The sequence below is a fragment of the Hevea brasiliensis genome, chromosome 13 (genome assembly GCF_030052815.1).
Source record: "Hevea brasiliensis isolate MT/VB/25A 57/8 chromosome 13, ASM3005281v1, whole genome shotgun sequence".
Lineage (NCBI taxonomy): Eukaryota > Viridiplantae > Streptophyta > Magnoliopsida > Malpighiales > Euphorbiaceae > Hevea > Hevea brasiliensis.
Window position 1 is genome coordinate 74,459,115 of NC_079505.1, and position 19,167 is coordinate 74,478,281.

Sequence of the window (19,167 nt, forward strand, 5' to 3'; positions counted from 1 at the left end):
TGCACCTCGTAAGTCACTGTTCTCTAGAAGAAAAATAATGCACCAGCAAATATATATAAAAACTCCTCATTTAGGAGAAATAACTCCATTAAAGGAGAAATGCAACAAAACTCCGCTAAGAAGGTCACACACGTACTCAAAATCACCAAAAAAGATAGATCTAGTAATTTATTCACTCAAAATATATTAAAAATGATAAATTTAAGGAAATATCCTTGAAATTTATTCTAAATGGATATAGATTTGAGAGTTATTATAAAAATTATAAAAAAAAAGAAACATATGAGACTATCATTAATGAAAACACTTATCGATGATCACAAAAAATCTATCAACAATGATAAATCTAAATAGATATGCTTAGAATTCATTCCAAACAGTTAAAAATATTAGAGTTATTATAAAAAAAAATTGAGAGAGATTGTCACTAGTCAAAACACTTACAGATGATCACCTAAAGTCTATCAACAATAATAAATTTAAATAGATATGTTTAGAATTTATTCTAAATGAATACAGATATTAGAGTTATTATAAAAATCTAAAAAAAAAAAGGAAATAAAAGGGATTGTCACCAATGAAAATACTCATCAATAATCACTTTAAAAAATATTTAAAAAAATAATAAAAAAGACGTGGAAGGAATTTTTAAGAAGAAGAAACTTTTTTAATTTTTAATTTAGTAGCATCACATTACTTCTAAGCAAAATTTCTCACCATCATCATGTTAATAAAAATCGTAAAGTTAAATTTTGTCCATAAAATTTAATTTGTTAAGTTATAACATATATATTAATTAAAGTTGAAGGCATGATTGATGATTTGAAAATTCTCTCGTCAACACGCTTTATTATAAATATAGTTGACTGGTAGAACATGCATGCATGCATGCAGATGCAACCATAATTAATTTTTGTTTGATAAATAAGAAAAGCAAGTAAAATGTGAAAGGACACTAATAAATTTTAATCTATTTGACGTCGAAATTTAAATTAACTTTTTTTTTAAATTTTAAGTGCAAAAAAATAATCTAAAATTATTATTTAAGATATTTTTATTTTTTAAATATAATTAATACTGATTGAAATTTAAATCGGAAACTTAGTAATGGAGGTTATTTCAATAATTTAAATTATTTAAAATATTTTTATGTTAGTAATAAGGCGTATGAATGCGAGAAATAATGTGGTCAGCAAAGGCTGCCGGATGTACTACGCAAAAATGATAGAGTGAGAGCAGTCTAATAATTAATTGAGAAACCGAAAGAACAAGAAAGCAAATGACTATGCATTGCCTTGTAGGCAGTTTAGAAGCGAGGAAGTTGACCATGCGTGATAGGGAAATTCTTGCCATGGACCACCTAATTAATATGTACTCTTATCATATATTTTATATATTAAATTTATAATAAATTAAATTTATAATAAATTAAATTTAAAAAATAAAAATATATAAAATAAAAAAATATATATTTTTTTTAGAATATGTCACATATTTAGAATAATAACCATGATCATTTGCGTCAAGATGAGGAAAACTCATATATCATCATAAAAGTTTGTTTAGGCCTCCAAATAATAATCCTAAGTCCATGTACCAGCGACTTACATATTACGATTATTATAAAATGTAAAAACTTTATAAGTCTTTTATGTAGTCTACAAAAAATTTTAAAATACAATGTTATATATATAATGATTGTATTATAACCGTTAATTATAATAGATCTCATCATAATCAACGATCAAAATGTATTTATTATATATACAATAGTTACACCGATAAGTTCTCGTACTCTACACCCTTTCAATGAATCCCAAAACTCATAGCATGAATACCCTGCACTCCAAGTTACATCTCAAACCTACTAGAAGCATTAAGTACCTGACTAAACGTATTAATTATTCAAGAGCTCGAGAAGCTCCTACTCAAATAATGAACTAACATAGCTAGTAAGCAGGACCTAGATTCCAAGATAACAAAAACTCTAGAGCATAACAATCACGGTTATTCATTATAGGTATGGCAAACAAGACTTTTTATTTAGAGCATGCGCCAATTTAATAATAACTATTAACTACTACTTGTCCACATGATATGATAGATTATTTGGCACATTCATATAAGTCGAACAACGCCATATAATCCTTACCAGGTATCAAGTATAAAACATTCTACTCATTTACTTCACATTATATAATTTTGTTTTGCCAACTAACCCATTTTTAATTTATAAACTAATAATTTTATTAGTTTATATATCAAATGTATCACTCCATGGGAAGATTAATATATTTTGATTGTTTTACCCCGTAGAAGCTACCAAATAATAAGTTCTTTAAAAATTTTTCTCAAAATATTTATTTATATTTTATAAAATGTTACATTATCACCTCACTTATGCTTGAATGAATTTTTATTGTATAGATTCAATCTATTATAAATCAAGATATAAGATAAATGGTGAGATTTATTTATTAAATATATATTTATATCTTGAGTTTATGATATATTAAGTTCAAACAAGAATTTCTTATATCTGAACATCAATTTTGTAGGGACTTTAATCTTCCAATTTCTAAACTATTGTTTCCACTTTAGCAGGTGGGGAAAAGCTCGAAATTGAGTCAATGATCACTTTAGAGTCACCTTCTTCCACCTAGATTTTTTACCATCGTTTTTGCTGACCCGCAGTACAGCTTCTTTGCAAGCCATTGCTTTTTAAAGACATGGAAACGAAGAAAGTCTGTTCAATAATTATAATAAAGAGATTTAGATGGTAGACTTAGAAGACCATGTGGATATTTGGTTTACTTTTTAGATACAGTTGATAATTGATAAACATTCAAATAAATGAATAAGGTTTTTGGTAAACCTTAAAAAAAATTATTTGATAACTGAGAAGTAGTTGATAAGATATCATCGACTGTAATTTGTATTAAATATATTTTCAGAGTTGTTTCTCATTAGTAATTAATTTAATTTTATTTTTTATTGATATTATATTATTCTTTTTTTTTCATAATCATATTATCCTTTTAAAAATTTATTAATTATAGAATTTTGTGTCTTTAAAATAATTTTCTCATATTAACACGTTATTTAAAATTATAATATATAATAAACAAATATAAAAATACTATAAATATAATAATTATAATGTTTATTCTTATATAAACTTAAAAAATTATATTTTTAATATATTATATAATAAATTAATAATTTTATTTCCATTTCAATAATTAAATAAATAATTATTATTTTACATGTGAATAGCAATAATTAGACATAATTTTATTAAACATTTATAATGCAACAATTATCGATTATCAACTATATTCAATATAGCTAAATCAAATAGACTCTATATTTATATCTATTCCTATCAATGTCGTAAATAAAGCAAAAAGTTATAGTATGGGCATCATGATTTATGTTAAACTATGCAAGGTTTTGCATAGTCTTCTCCACAAGCCATGGCTTCTAAAGACGCAAGGTTTTGCATTTTTGAATGGTAGCTCAAATAATCTATGTTAAACTAATACTTAGGCTTAAATGAAGGCGGAATTTAATTTCCAAACGTATGGGAAGGGCTCAGTCAGTCAGAATGTGAAATGGTGAAAGATTCTTTGACTAATCAGATTGACTCATTTGCCCATAGTGGGAAACTAGGAATGAGAGTAACAGAGACTAGACTCTCCAGTCTCGTTCTTTGCTTTTGAATGCCTTTCATATATCATGCCCATTATGAAAAATTTTTATTTCAATTTGATTCATTATGAATGGATTTAAGACGTAAAATTATAGTAAAAATTTTTGTCTAAATTTATTCATTTATAAACTCAGAATATAATATATATATATATGATGATTTTTAAATATAAAATAAGTAAAACTCCCATATTTGTATTTCCAATCGTCAAGTTTTTCCATAAGTTTTCTCTTACCACATTGATTAATCAAATGCATGCAGACGCGATATGGACGTCTTCTATTACTCTTCCTCTCCAACTTTCTAATGTATAAATTTGTGGGGGTCCTTGTTTGAATCTATATTCTCGAAACATATCTAGCTGTCCAGCATTAATGCTAGATTGTAGAAAATTATCTTGCTATCCAGTAGAGCAAATGTGACATCCATTAATATGGACAATTATTCGAAACGAAATTATTACATGCTAGCTTTAACTTCATCCACATACATATGTGAAATGATCCCCACTTGTCTTGTACGTTATTGCCATGCGTATACCATTTTGTCCTCTAAGAGAGCCACTAACTAGTAACTACCCATCTTAAAAGGTGACAGACTCGAGTCCCAATCAAAGCTCAAACTTATAAATGAATTTGCAAAAGTAACTCGAATGTTTAATAATTTTCTAAATGATTGCTTTTCAATCTCTAGATTTTGAAATTACTCATATATATATATAAATTATATTAATATATATATTTAAATAATTATTCACTAGTAATACTCAGAATCAAATCAAGAGAAGTAATAACAAAATAAAGAATCCAAGATTTCAAACAAAATCCACAGGCCAAGCCCCCCGTTTAAAACAGGGAGATACATGCCGTTTCTTACAGAAACCGTTGTCTAGGATTATAATGTCTTTACTACTGGTTCCTCCCTTCACCCTGTCAATAAAAGCGCAGGAACGATTGATTGCCAGTCCAACCAATCCTGCAAATATTCCACATGCCCAATGGGCAACTTCTTGATTCTTTTTCTTTGTTTTCCCATTGGTTGGTTCAAAAAACACTATTAAATGTGAAATTTAATTTTATTTATTTATTTCCAAAGCTTCCGTAATGACATGTTCTTCTCCGTCTCCTTCTTCATGACCTTTGCTACTGCCATCTCAAAATCTTCCTGTGTTACGTGGACCCTCCTCTCCCTTAGAGCAAACATTCCTGCCTCCGTGCAAACAGCCTGTGAAAAAAGAATTACATTCGGAGGCACATCAAGCAATGACACAAAAATGAAGTTCAAAGCCACTTTTTCACTTCTGCCCCTAATATATCCAACAAAGTAAAATTTTTGTAAAATATGCAACAAAATCAAAATCTTAGCTCTAATTTGGCCAAGGGCACATAACAAAATCATTTCTGGGAAAAAGGTATCTTAAGCAGTGAAGCTGATGACTAAAGGAAAAAAGTACATTTGTGCACACGTTCACTCATGCTTGTAGGATGGCAATTGATTACTAGTAAAAAAAAAAATGGAAAAATTTCTAGTTTGCCCTCTCTTTCATTTCATCCATCACCTTCTTTCTCAATCTTTGACAAAAAAACCTCTCGTCTTTCATATCTCTTTAAATAAAAAATAATAATAAGAAAAAAAAAAAACTATTAACCTTAGAAATTGCAATATTTTGACAGAGACATGGATTACATGCAATACAGACCAACTCAATGGATAAAAACTCGAGGCCTACATTTATACCATGAATTAGACTCTGCATGTATGCATGCATGTGAGTGTCCATACACTATCTAACAAGAATAGACCATAAGTCGAGGAAATACATCCTTTAAAATGGCAATTACAGGGCAAAAGTCAAGAATGCCAAAAGCTAGAGGATATAGAAGATTTCAATGATATAAGGGAGAAAAATACCTTCAGCTCTGCCCCAGATGCACCATTCATCTTCTCTGCAATCTTCTTTAAATCAATCCCACGCATTAAATTCATTCTTCTTGAATGGATTTTCAAGATATCCAGACGTGACTGCAGATTCATCAGTCAGCATGTTACTTTCTTTGAGCCTGCTGAAGAAGTAAGACAAAACCATCAATAACAGAACATACCTCTTCATTAGGATTTGGAAATTCTATTTTCCTGTCAATCCGTCCAGGCCTAAGGAGAGCTTGATCCAGAATATCAATACGATTAGTTGCCATCAAAACCTGTCCAAAGGTGCAGAGCATTATAGGTAATAGCAGCAAGAACAACTGTACCAAAACTAATGTTCCACTGTGTTTTGGAGTTATTTATAGTACCTTGATCTTGTTTGATGCTTCAAATCCATCCAGCTGATTGAGAAGCTCCAGCATAGTCCGCTGGACTTCACTGTCACCATTTCCACTCCCAGATTCCATTCTAGAAGAACCGATACTGTCAATTTCATCCATGAAAATGATAGATGGAGCATGTTCCCTGCAGCAAAACCAAAAAGCAAGAAAACACCAGACATAAAAAATTTCAAATGCTAAGCAGAAGTATACAAGAAAGAAGATTTGTCCACTGCAACTTAACAAGAACACACTATGATGATTTCAGATTAGGCTACAGCTAAGACATTTACTACATTACCAGTTTTTACATCTCCATAAAGATACACATAGAATATATACTTATAACTCTTTCATCTCATATTAACAGGGTAGCCAGCCAATATTACAAACTCAATTAAGATCAGATAGCCACTTATTCTTATTTTGTTTTAATTATAAAAGGTCAGTCCTGATGCTAATAATGAGCAATGCAAAGAAATAAACAGAAGTGCACGGGAATAGATATTAAAAACCAGACCTTAAACTGACAAATCAGTTACAAAACTTCCTGAGACAGAAGGGGAAGAGGGGACACAAACCTTGCCATAACAAAGAGTTCTCTGACCATTCTAGAGCCTTCACCAATGTACTTCTGAACCAATTCAGAGCCAGAAACCCTAATGAAAGTACAATCAGTATGATGCGCTACAGCCCTAGCTAGTAGTGTCTTTCCAGTACCAGGTGGTCCATACAGAAGAACACCCTGTCATTAGAGAAATAGAGAGTTAGTGCAAATAATGTCTAGCAAAAAAGATAAATGAGTGATGGATCCAATAGCATAATAACATTATAGTACCTTGGGTTGAGCAATTCCAAGACTTTCAAACAATTCAGGATGTTTAATTGGAAGTTCAATGACCTGAAAAGACAAACAAAAAGCAGGTTAACTATGAAGCCAATCAACAAATTAAAATGAAAGCCATAAATTAACAATCTGGAATCACTTAAATTGGCAGCACATTTGAAGATATTCACAAACCTCCTTTATCTCCTTAATTTGTTGGTCCAGACCACCAATCATGTCATATGTAGAATCTGGAACCTTTTCAACTTTCATAAGGTTGACCAATGGATCCACTTTGCTAGGCAAGATCAAGTGAAGAACATAGCTGTCATTACGGAGGGCAACCCTTGTTGATGGGGTGATCTTAGTGATATCAATATTTTTATCAATATCAACAACATATTTCCCTTCTGGGTGAACCTGGAAAACAAACATGCAAAAAGCGTAAAGAAATCTCCTAGTTCCCATTATCTCAGTGCAAAACCTTATATATTCATACATTGGGAGTCAACTTAAAAAAAGAATATTATAAACTGGAGTTTCAAAGTTCAGGTGAACTGTTGCTCAAATTTTGGTGCTACATTAGCTCGAGATACTTAGCTATGCTGTACTACACAATAACATAAATCATTCTCATTAAACCCAATGAATAACTGACAGCACAGAATATTAAGCAACAGATGACTGACAAGGTAGTTGACAACACCAATAAAATACTAAGCAATGGCTGACTAAAAGAATAAAAATAAAAAATCTTCTCTGCTTTCAGTAATGTCCATTATATTCATATAACTGTGCATATGACATGGTAGTTGTTCTGTATCTGTGACTGTGAAAATGATTTTATCAAAATTGTTAGCAAATCATATAATGTGTGAGAATGATTTTATCATAATTGTTAGGAAATCATTTAAGAACATGACAAAATATTAAATTATTAATACACATGATTTAAGAAAAAAAATTATTGCAAGATCCCTCTTTGGGTAAGGATCCAATGGAAAAGAAAAAATTCTAGCACATCCAAACATTTAGGGAAATTAACAAACATGTCCATAAATTATTACAAAAAAGGCAGAAGAATAATATTTTCACAATAAGGAAAAAAAAAGGAAAGAAAAGAAAAGAAAAGGAAAGGAAAAGCCAGAACTTTGAGTTTATTTTCTCAATAATACAAAGAAATCAAGCCTTCAATCATCATTCATATGATCACTGAAAACAAATTAACATGCATGACAAGCACCCAAATTACTTAAGCTAGCACGGGAAGAAGCTCAGTACCTTAACTAACACCTTATTTTTCCCCATTACTTTGACAACTTCACCAACATATGAACCAGGTTCCTGAAGTAGCTGTAATTCTTCCCTAAGCATTCTCACTGACCATATCAAATAGGGAAAGAAAATATTAAACAAATATCAATCAGAGATAATAGACCAACTGAACAATTCAACAATAAAGTAAACAGTGAACTAAGCAAAGAATGCTGATAAGATACAAAAACTAAGCAACAACGAGATTGAAGCTCAATAATATGTCTATGCATGCCATGTTATCTGTAGTCTGTGCCTCAAAACAGAAGCAACCAACTACAAGAGCTAATTATTCAACTATAGGTGATGCTGTGAAAAAACACAAGTTCCAACAGGCAGCAGTACCCTTAACAAACCACTTTGCAAGTTCGAAAAGGCCCATGAAGTTGACATCAAAGCCCAGTGCTCAACCTTAATCTAATTATGAATCACTTTGCAGCATACAAGCAAGTTGAAGTGTTGAACTCCTGATGGAAATCATTTAAAGTTATCTGGTCCAGTTCATTCAATAACATCTTAATTCAACATGGTGATAATACAGTTCCACTACTAGTTTTCTAGTTGAAACGCATAATAATTCGAATGTCCTAGCCAAATAATTTCTCAAATGTTGTCAAGGTTTTAAAACTAAAAAACACTGCTTGTTGCAGAGTCTACACCTAAACTTTTGCAAAAACAAAAATGATGATTAACCCAATCAGAGCCAAACCCTAGCTACCAAGTTCATATGACAACTGAATAAATCCCCAAATATCGAATTCAGACGAGAATAATCGCAACCACAAGCCCTAGATTAAATTACATAGAGTAGATATCAGGATCAGGATAAATATTACAAATTTCGAGTACGTACCCCTGGAATTAAGCTCATTACGCTGAGCTTCAAGACGATTGAGATTGTGAGTCTTTTGGCGAACCTGAAGCTGGAGCTCATGAATGTGTTGTAGATAGTATTGCCTCAGCCCCTCCCCTTGTTTCCCAGCCGTCTTAGCGGAGCATGTCTCCTCCACCATAATTGATTCCGGTTGCTTAGTTTCCAACCCTACCGTCGCCATTAATGCAAGAATCGGAAGCTTTTAAGTGATAATAAGGTATTTGGTCTCGAGGGGTTTCTTTCAGAACAAGTCTGACGAGATGCAAGGAGTTATCGGTGCCGCGGCGTGCAGCATCAATCGTCGGTGGTTAGGCGTATTTGAAGAGTTTCTATGGGCCTGAACTTCAAAGCCCAACAACGATATTGGGCTTCCTAAGCCCATACACAACCCTATATAAGATCAGATCCACGGGTTTCCCCTCTTGCGCCTAGCCCCTGTTTCGCAGCTCTGTAGTCTAACAAAAAAATTTTTCTTCCTATTTTTCTGTTTGTTCTTTCCCTCCAAGCATTTCATTCGCGCAGAGCCTAGGGTTAGGGGGTGTGGATTCAAGCTTTCAATCCATAAATTCCAAGATTCAGCTTTTCCCACCTGTGTCAAATACCGCCATTTCTCTTATGTCTAATTTGATCTCTGTATAGACATTTTTCCTTTTGTAATTGATTTCTTGAAAGTTTCAGATCATCAAAAGGGTTCATTATACGACAGATTTTAGGTATTCTATAGTTGTTCTAGGAAAAAAAAGAGAACTGAATCTGATGGATAAGAAAAGAGTGGCGGTTCCACTTGTGTGCCATGGTCATTCTCGCCCTGTTGTGGATTTGTTTTACAGTCCAATCACTCCAGATGGCTTCTTCCTCATCAGTGCGAGCAAGGGTACGCATTATTATTATTATTATTATTATTATTATTATTATTATTATTATTATTATTATTATTATTATTATTATTATTATTATTTGCTTTGGTTGAGTTAAATTCGAGATTCAGTTGTAGGCTTCGATTTGTCATGAATTCATAATTTGATGGCTCTGGATTATGTTTGTAGCATTAATGAAAACCTTCACTAACGAATCTTAATTATCGCTTACCCTTTTGGTTTGGCGATTTAATTCTCATTTAAATTTGCCAGTTTTACGATTGTGGCTTCCGCGAGGTTCCGGTGTTAACAGCTGGATCATTTTCATGATAAGATTATGAATTATGATTGTAATTGGCCTACTTTTGGGGAGAGTGAACGTATTAGTTTTAGTTATCTTATACATTGTACGATTGCTGAATTTGGAATTCTCTTTGGGTTCAGATTCTAGTCCCATGCTTAGAAATGGAGAGACTGGTGATTGGATTGGAACGTTTGAAGGGCATAAGGGTGCAGTGTGGAGTTGCTGTTTGGACACTGATGCTTTACGGGCTGCTTCTGGTTCTGCTGACTTTACTGCGTATGTATGAGAGTGTGTTGGTCTTGGCTGAAGCTGGTCAAACCAGCTTATAATCTATTTAATTTTTGGGCTTATAAAAAAAATAAGCTAGAGACCCGCTTTTAATTTTGGTGCATAGAAGTTAGTTTGACGGAATATTTTACTATATTATCCTTAATTAATTTTCAAAATTTGATCATAAATTTTATTTAATATTCGTTTTAATTATTTTAATAATAAATGTGCTTATAAGTTATTTTTTATCAAACACATTAAATTCTTATCAGTCACTTATTAAGCACTTTAACTAAATACGTAACTGAAGCTCAAATTAGTTTATAAGCACTTAAAAGCACCTAGTGCTTATAAGCTGTTTTTCATAAGTTAAGCCGAAAACCTTCTCAATTCATTTTTTTTTAATTATTTGCTCTGAAAGATTTAATGATTTTCTTCTACTTCTTGATGAATGTTGTCTACTTTTCCATCTGTTCACACCTTATGTGCATAAATATTATGAAAGTGTGTGAAACCTTAAAAAAAATTGTGGCAATTGATGTTTTTGACAGCCATAGATTTTCCTAATTGTTTCTCAAAACACTTTCTAATAAGATTTGCTAATCTGGCACCGCTGAAATTTTTTCGAGGTATCTCGTTGGATGTTGCACTTCACTTAGTTCAAACTTTGTTTTCCATCCATGTTTGCAAGTTCACATTTCTTTTCCCTGACTGGTATATGTATTTGCCTTTTTCCTTTGCATATGTGGATGCCTTCACTTGTTTCCTTTGCATTTTCAATTATGATAAGTCTGCATATGACGTTGAATTCAAGTCCTATCTGTTCTCACAATTTTGGACTTGTCCATGAGTCAAAAACGTAACATTGAAACATTGCATTAGATATCCTGTTCTTTGTAGCCAAATAAATAAAGAAAAAAAAAAAAGAAAGAAATGTGAATTATTTTATTTCGTACTGCCACTGTTGTATCTTCTTACAGAGGTAGATGCTTCTAGAAATGCATTTTTGTTCAGTCAGTTGTTTGATGAATGAACTTCAACTTCATGTTTTGCATGAACTTCAACTTCATGTTTTGGCCTGCGAAACCTTTCTCATCTGAGTCATTCTTCAGTTACTAGAGGCTAAGCATGTTATCATTTTATTTGTTTACCGGAGGTTTGAAGATGTTAATAATTTGATTTGTTTGATGTGTATATAATAGATGATTCTATATGGCATCTCTATTAGTTGTTCCTTTTTATGTGGAACATGAATTTTTTTCTTGTAATTTAATTACCATGTTATATGAGATAAGATGTGTAGTTTCAGAACTTTTGAGTAGGTATTATCAGTACTCTTCATTGTTACATTGATTCATTACTATTGTGAAGGAATTGTGATTAATTTTTTAGAATTTAACATGTTTAACGGTGTCACCTGCAGGAAAGTGTGGGATGCATTAACTGGGGATGAACTGCATTCATTTGAACACAAACACATTGTTCGAGCTTGTGCATTTTCAGAGGTAAAGTTGGCATTTGTTTCTTCTTTCCAGTTGTCAATTGATAAAGAAGGGTCCTGTTTTGAATTATATGCTGCAAACTAACATGCTTAAAGCCGTGAGCTTATGTATATGTTCAATAAAGTTGGTGACATTGACCCAATCTGGCAACCTTTTGAATCAATGTCATTTCTCGAAGGCCTCTAGTGCTTTATGAGAAAAAGTTGGCAATTTAATAATGAAAATTAAATTTCACTAACAGTTCCTGAACTCAGATGCTAATTCATCTCTAAATATCAATTTGTAACAAAAAAATGCCGGCTTCAATTTGGTGAACATGAAATCCATTTTACCTTATTCCAGCCAAAACTCAGGTAATCAGTTGATGTGACATCCCTAATCAGCTCCAGCACCATTAAAAAAAATTTAAAATTTAAGGTGTTGGCTTACACGTAATTTTTCTCCCTTTCAATTTTTTTGCTTAACTTAGAATTATCTTTTTATCCACTTTAATTTTCTCCCCTCTACATGTGCTCTCTCTCCCTTCTCCTTTTTTTGTCTCCTTCCTTTCCACCACCTAGAACCTACCATGGGCATTTCTATTGATATAAAGTTCCAGATTAATTAAACGCAACATTCAGCAACTCCAAATATGGCTCACTTTTTGAGAAAAGCCCTCATATCTGTTAATCTTACCAACAATTCCATCATTATTCATAAACCCAACAACTCAAAATTCAACTTAAGCCAAATTTCAGAGCTTCCCATCATTGATTAACAAGCTTATCAAAGCCACAATCCAAATGCCAAAATACCCATCATTGAAGTTATTAGGGAGGAAAAAAAATTTCAAGTCCCATCAACACAGAAAACAGTAGTAGTAAATATCACTGAAAAAGAAAAGAAAAGAAAAAGTAGAGAGAGAGAGAGAGAGAGAAACTGATATGTTCTTGGTCACTAGCAACATCTGACCACCAGCAGCCAGCTTTGTAGAGATTGCGTTACAGGTTCAACAACTTGATTTGGTTCTTATTGTTCTTGTAGAGGATAGAAGTCTTCAACATTTTTCTTAGGGCTTCATAATAAGGATGAGAGCAAAATTGGATAGAGGTGATGGTGTGCATGGAGGTATCATCTTAATTGATACATAGGAGCTTTCGTGAATCCATGAATTTCATTTTATAAAAGGGAAAGAGAATGGGGCTTTTTACTAAAAAAGTGCATATAAAAAAAATTTACCAAAAGGGGGTGAGTTTAGACTTATTTACCAAAAGGGGGTGATTGTGCTGAGTTGGAGGAGAGAGAAAGTGGGATGCTAGTATAAATAGCATTCCACTATTAAAATAATAATTAAAAAAAATTTCTGAAAGTTAAAAAAAAATTAAACGAGTAGTTGGACGCTACTTAAAATAGCGTCGCGTCTGACGCTACTTAAAATAGTGTCGGACTAGTTGGACGCTATTTTAAGTAGCATTCAGCTACTTTAATAATTTTTTTCTCTCTCAATTGTACTCGCACTCATACCACAATTCTTTCACTTGCATTCATTCCTACACAGTTCAATTATTAATTTTGAGAAATATTAATAATTACAGAGGTTAAAAAACTGTACTCACACCCATACACAGAAGCTACTTTAATACTTGCTAATTATTGACTAACAAATGATGTTATATAAAAATATGGGTTTAAGTACAATTGAGAGAGTAAAAAAAATTATTAAAGTAGTTTTTGTGTATGGGTGTGAGTACAGTTTTTTAGCCTCTCTAATTAATAATTATTAATGTAGCATCTGTGTATAGGTGTGAGTATAGTTTTTTAGCGCTGTAATTATTAATATTTTTTATTTACATTATTAGTTAGTTAGTAATTGAACTGTGTAGGAATAAGTGCATGTGAGCGAATTGTAGTATGGGTGTGAGTACAGTTAAGAGAGTAAAAAAAATTATTAAAGTAGCCAAATACTACTTAAAATAGCATCTAGCTAGTCGGACACTATTTTAAGTAGTGTCCAACTAATCGGATGCTATTTTAAATAGCGTCCAACTACTCTTTCAATTTTTTTTTTTTTTTTGACTTTCAAAGATTTTTTTTATTATTATTTTTAATAACGGACGCTATTTATATTAGCATTCCGCTTTTCTCTCTTTCAACTCAGTATAATCACCCTCTTTTGGTAAATAAGTCTAAACTCATCCCCTTTTGGTAAATTTTTTTTTAAGATGCAACCATTTAGTAAAAAGCTCAAGAAAATGTAGGAGAGTGCATGTGTATGGGGAAGATAATTCTAAGCTGAGTAGCAAAAAAAAATTAGGAGGAAAGAGAAAATGTTGGCCAACTGTTAATTTTTAATGTTTTATTAATGGTGCTGGAACCAAATAGTAGTGCCACATCAGTGGATCACTTGAGCTTTGGCCAGAATCAAGTAAAAATGGCTTTAATCTTAATGATATTGAAGTCAGGGAGGTTCTTTTGTTACAAAATGATGTTTAGGGACGGCATTGTTCACGGATGGTGAGTGAAAATTTACCTTGCTAAAGCAATTAACCTTTAATCAAAGTATTTTTCTGAAGTTGGTAAATTTTTTCCCATAGTTCTTAGGATGGGGGTCTAAGGTTGGAGAGTAACCGGGTAACCTTTTGTAGTAATTTTAATATCCTTGTGAATTGGTATCAACATTGTTTGTTTAGGCCTTCATCGGCTACTCTAGATGGTATTTGTTCATTGTATTAAACCTATGTGATTTTTGTGGAATCTTATTTTATGGAAGTGGATTGGTAGGTGTGCTATGCTTTACTTCTTCATTATGTTTCTCAGTGAATTTTATGCAAATGTTTTCACATCTGGCCTCAGGATACTCGCCTTCTGCTCACTGGGGGAGTGGAGAAAGTCCTTCGTATTCTTGATTTGAGTCGTCCAGATGCACCTCCAAGAGAAGTTGATAAGTCTCCTGGCTCGGTGAGGACTGTTGCATGGCTTCACACTGATCAGACGATACTAAGTTCTTGCACTGACATGGGGGGTGTGAGGTTAGCTTCTCATTTTAATTATGTTTAAAGCTAGCTGCTTTTATGATAATGCATGCTTGTATGTAAGATATAGATGTACATTGTACCTGTATTTTGTCAGAAGCAGAGAAAAACTGTTGTTTCCTGAACTGTTGTGGGAGATAACTTGCATGGGTTTATGGGTATTGCTTGTTGAAATAACTGAACTGTCATGCAGACTATGGGATGTTAGAAGTGGAAAGATAGTGCAAACACTTGAGACCAAATCATCTGTAACCAGTGCCGAAGTGAGTCAAGATGGTCGATATATAACAACTTGTGATGGTTCTACAGTGAAATTTTGGGATGCAAACCAGTAAGTTCAAGGTCAATTTGTTCTGTTTCTCATAGCAAAAATTCTGAGAGTTTTAACATATTTTGACCTGTTCTTCCGCCAGCTTTGGGTTAGTGAAGAGCTACAACATGCCTTGCACAGTAGAATCAGCTTCATTGGAACCCAAGTACGGGAATAAGTTCATTGCTGGAGGAGAAGATATGTGGATTCATGTATTTGATTTTCATACTGGCGGCAGAGATAGGTACATTCTCCAGCATAATTTGTTGAATAAGTAAAACAAGAGAAGGCTATTTCCATGTGCATATATTAATCTTGAATCTAGCTTTTGGATGACTCTTCAGCAAATAGGGGTATTGTATTTAGTAAACTTTTTTTTCTTTTATTGCCTTCTATATTAGATAAATGTTCTTTCTGCTCCTCGAAATGTTCCGTAATTTTCTTGTATTTGTTTTCATATAATTGTAAGTGACTTGCTCCATTTTTTCGCAGCATGCAACAAGGGTCATCATGGTCCTGTTCACTGTGTGCGTTTCTCACCTGGAGGGGAATCATATGCCTCTGGATCTGAGGATGGAACCATCAGAATATGGCAGACAGGCCCTTTGACACATGATGAGAATGTGGGATTCACAGCAAATGGATCAATTGGAAATGTGAGCGTAACAGCGGAAGAAGTTTCTCGCAAGATTGAGGGCTTCCACGTTTCGGAAGATGGGAGGGCCAAAGAAAAGGAAGAAGCAGGGAAGGACTGATGCAGGGAAAGATTGGCCTCGTCTTTTTATTTGCTGTTTGTTTTGGTTTGGTGGGTGTGTTGGCTGTCGTTGGCATGAGGCTGACGTGTATAGGTTAGCCTCAATCTATAGGGTTTAAGACCCCCCTAATTTTTGTACAAGGCCTAAAGTAATGCATTAAATAGATAGGCTGGACCATATTGTTTTGTATTTTAACAAGCTTTAAAATCGATCTCCCAAGTCTCTCTAGCCTCAACTATCTACATTGTGTCTGACAGGGAAAGCCCTGTACACGCATTCTCGGATCCAGTTTTTTTCCATTTGTAATTTAGAAGTCGTGGAAAGTTTCCTGACAGGTGTGTTGAATTGGTGATGCCCGGATGAGGAAGGAAGGGCATACAACTTTTTTTTTTATTAAAACTTTATGCCTTCTTTTTCAAGGACTGTTTGAGGAAGCCCCTCTGCTTCATTGTCTAATTAGAAATTAGGTACACAACCCGCCATCATTATTTGTTCTTTTCTTCAATCACGCACTTTCCAATTCCAGTAGAGTTGAAGCTGAAATTTTTTTAGTATATTTGCTAGAAAAATGAGCTTCTTACAATTGATGGGATTCTCACAACTCGCGATTTAGTGTATTTAACAGAAGAGAGAAAGGGTTTTGCCGTCTCCCTACCCCTTTCTTAAATAGTTGCTTTTCTTTTAGTTTTAGTTGGTTTTTCTATTGGTTTGTCTCAGTTTCTCTTTAGTCTCTTGTTTAGAGTAACAGTGTCACCCTTTTAAATGGGGCTTTTGGCGGTTTGGTGGGATGCTTGCATGGTGAAATCGGCTCCCCTAATGTGTATTGTGAAGCTCTTTAGAGCATAGTCGGCTGGCAATCCGGAGGTGGTTTCTTATTTGGTCATCTTTGTCTAGCTCTTTCACATTTTTGGCTGGCAATGGTCCAAGACCCCGTTTTCTCCTGGCTTTTGCTACATCTCTCCCATTCTTCATCTGAAGTTTTGAGCAGGGAAGATTTGTGGGTTGAGTGAGTGCTGAAGTTCTCCCTCTGAAGTTAATGATATATCTCTTGCATGGTAGTCTTCCAAGCAGCCTCTTTTGTAGGTCTTCGTTGACCACCAAAGTTGATGAGGGAAGAAGGGCGTTGATGATGAAGATGGTTTCCAGGTCAGTCCATTTAGTCTAGGGATCCTTTTTTTATCATTAGGGTTGGGCTGATTTGGATTTGGTTGGAGTAATGTTACTCTATATTTAAACTAGCAGGATACCATTAAACTATTATTAATTAAATTAAAAAATTTTAATGTCGCTATTTAAAATATTAAAAATCTAAAATGTTAATAATAATAAAACTCTAAAATGTTAATAATAAATGTTAAGTCCTTTAAAGTCAATTAACTTAATACTCATAAATTTATTTTTTAATGGTCATAAGTTATTTTTCGTATAATAATAATAATATTATTATTATTATTATTTTAAAATAATAAAAATAAAATAATATTAAAGTAAATTAAAATTTATTAAATGTATAAAAGGGGATGAGAAAATTTTTAAGTATTAATTTACATTCAAAGTAAATATGAATCTTAATTTTACTGCAATTGACTTTTTAAATTAAAAATTCAGAATATGATAATGTGTGATAATTATATTTAGTAATTATATATTATAGTTATTCAGAAAATATAGAAAATCTTAATATTAACTTTTCTCTTTTAAAAAAATAAAAAAAATTAATGGATAGACATTACTTTTAATAATTAGATATGTTTAAAAGAAAATTCAATCATTAATTTTTCACAAAAATTAAAATATACTTGGTTCTAATTTGGAGCAGATATTTTAAAAGGAATTAAACTTTCAGTTGTGGTTATAATTGAATAGTCATGATAATATTCGTTAAATTTTAAAATTAAATGTTTTGAGTTATTAAATCATCAATAATTAAATAGTCAATTTAATTGCAGTAAATGTGTTTTAAAATATTTCACTTTTCTTTAAAGTAATTGTCATTGACCTTTTTAAATTAAAAATTAGAAACTTATAATGAATGATATTATATTTAGCAATCAATACTTTTTCATTATTTAAATTTGAAAGATCAAAATAATTAAGAATTATATTTAGAAAATTAAATTATATAATAATTGTATATTATAACTGTTTAAGAAATACAGTAAAAATTATCATCAATAAATTCAATTAAAAATTGCTACTCAGTATAAATGTAATAAATTTAAAATTATATTTCTTCTTAATTTTGTTTTATAAAATCTGAACCATCTCTTCATGAGGAAGCAAAAATGGAACATATATAAAATTGGTATGCATGTTTATTCAGTATAATTAATAAATTAATTTGATTAACTCTTAGTTTTTCCTATATCTAATTAAATTGAGCTTTCTAGAAATTTATAGTAATTAAAGAATAATAATAATAATAATAATAATAATAATAGCTACTTATTATAATATTAAAATGTAATAATTAAATAATTTGTAATTTATATGTAGAAAATTAATAACTTAATCATACTTTAAAGAAATTATATAATTAATTAACAAAAAATAGAGAGAATTTAATGAAATTACTTAACACACACATATATAACTTAAAAATTTTGCTAAATAATAATAAAATAATATAACATGATTAATATTAACTAAAGTAATAATATTAACTATTTATTAATTATACTATAAAAAATATCAAAAAAATAATGAAATTTGAATATTAATATAAATTTCTTATTTACCATAACTATGAAAATAAAATTTTATTTCCTTTTATTTAATAATTCATTTTATATATAGTATTCAATATATAATTAAAAATATATTTTTATTAAATGCATACTAAAATAAGATAAATAAAAATAAAATAATATTAAAGTAAATTAAAAATTATTAAATATATAAAAAAAGATAGAAGATAAATTATTTAATTCCATGCTATTATTTTTATAGTATAATTTTAAATTATTTTAATAATTTTAAAATATATATTTTTTAAATTTTTATTATTAAATTAAATAATTAAAAATTTAAGAATCATTAAATAAGAAATTTATAAAATTATTGAAATATGTCTAACATTTTTAATTAGTTAGCCATAAAAATTATGATAATAATAATAATAATAAT

The 19,167-nt window shown here is 31.2% G+C and overlaps 2 protein-coding genes across 2 annotated transcripts; one reads left to right on the top strand and one right to left on the bottom strand.

The window, feature by feature from the left end:
* Nucleotides 1-4,493: 4,493 nt before the first annotated feature.
* On the bottom strand, nt 4,494-9,336 carry LOC110638295 (26S proteasome regulatory subunit 8 homolog A). The gene is made up of 9 exons (XM_021788803.2): nt 9,012-9,336; nt 8,126-8,223; nt 7,040-7,264; nt 6,857-6,919; nt 6,600-6,763; nt 6,007-6,163; nt 5,815-5,913; nt 5,624-5,734; nt 4,494-4,936 (listed from the first exon to the last, which is right to left on the bottom strand). The coding sequence occupies exons 1-9, from the start codon at nt 9,211-9,213 to the stop codon at nt 4,796-4,798; spliced, it is 1,260 nt and encodes a 419-aa protein (XP_021644495.2). The 5' UTR covers nt 9,214-9,336; the 3' UTR covers nt 4,494-4,795.
* Nucleotides 9,337-9,440: 104 nt separating this feature from the next.
* LOC110638297 (uncharacterized) lies at nt 9,441-16,375 on the top strand. Its single transcript, XM_058132211.1, has 6 exons — nt 9,441-9,906; nt 10,334-10,469; nt 11,887-11,968; nt 14,798-14,973; nt 15,170-15,307; nt 15,390-16,375. Exons 1-6 carry the CDS (start codon nt 9,789-9,791, stop codon nt 15,562-15,564), a joined length of 825 nt encoding a protein of 274 aa, XP_057988194.1. The 5' UTR covers nt 9,441-9,788; the 3' UTR covers nt 15,565-16,375.
* The last annotated feature ends 2,792 nt before the right edge of the window (nt 16,376-19,167 follow it).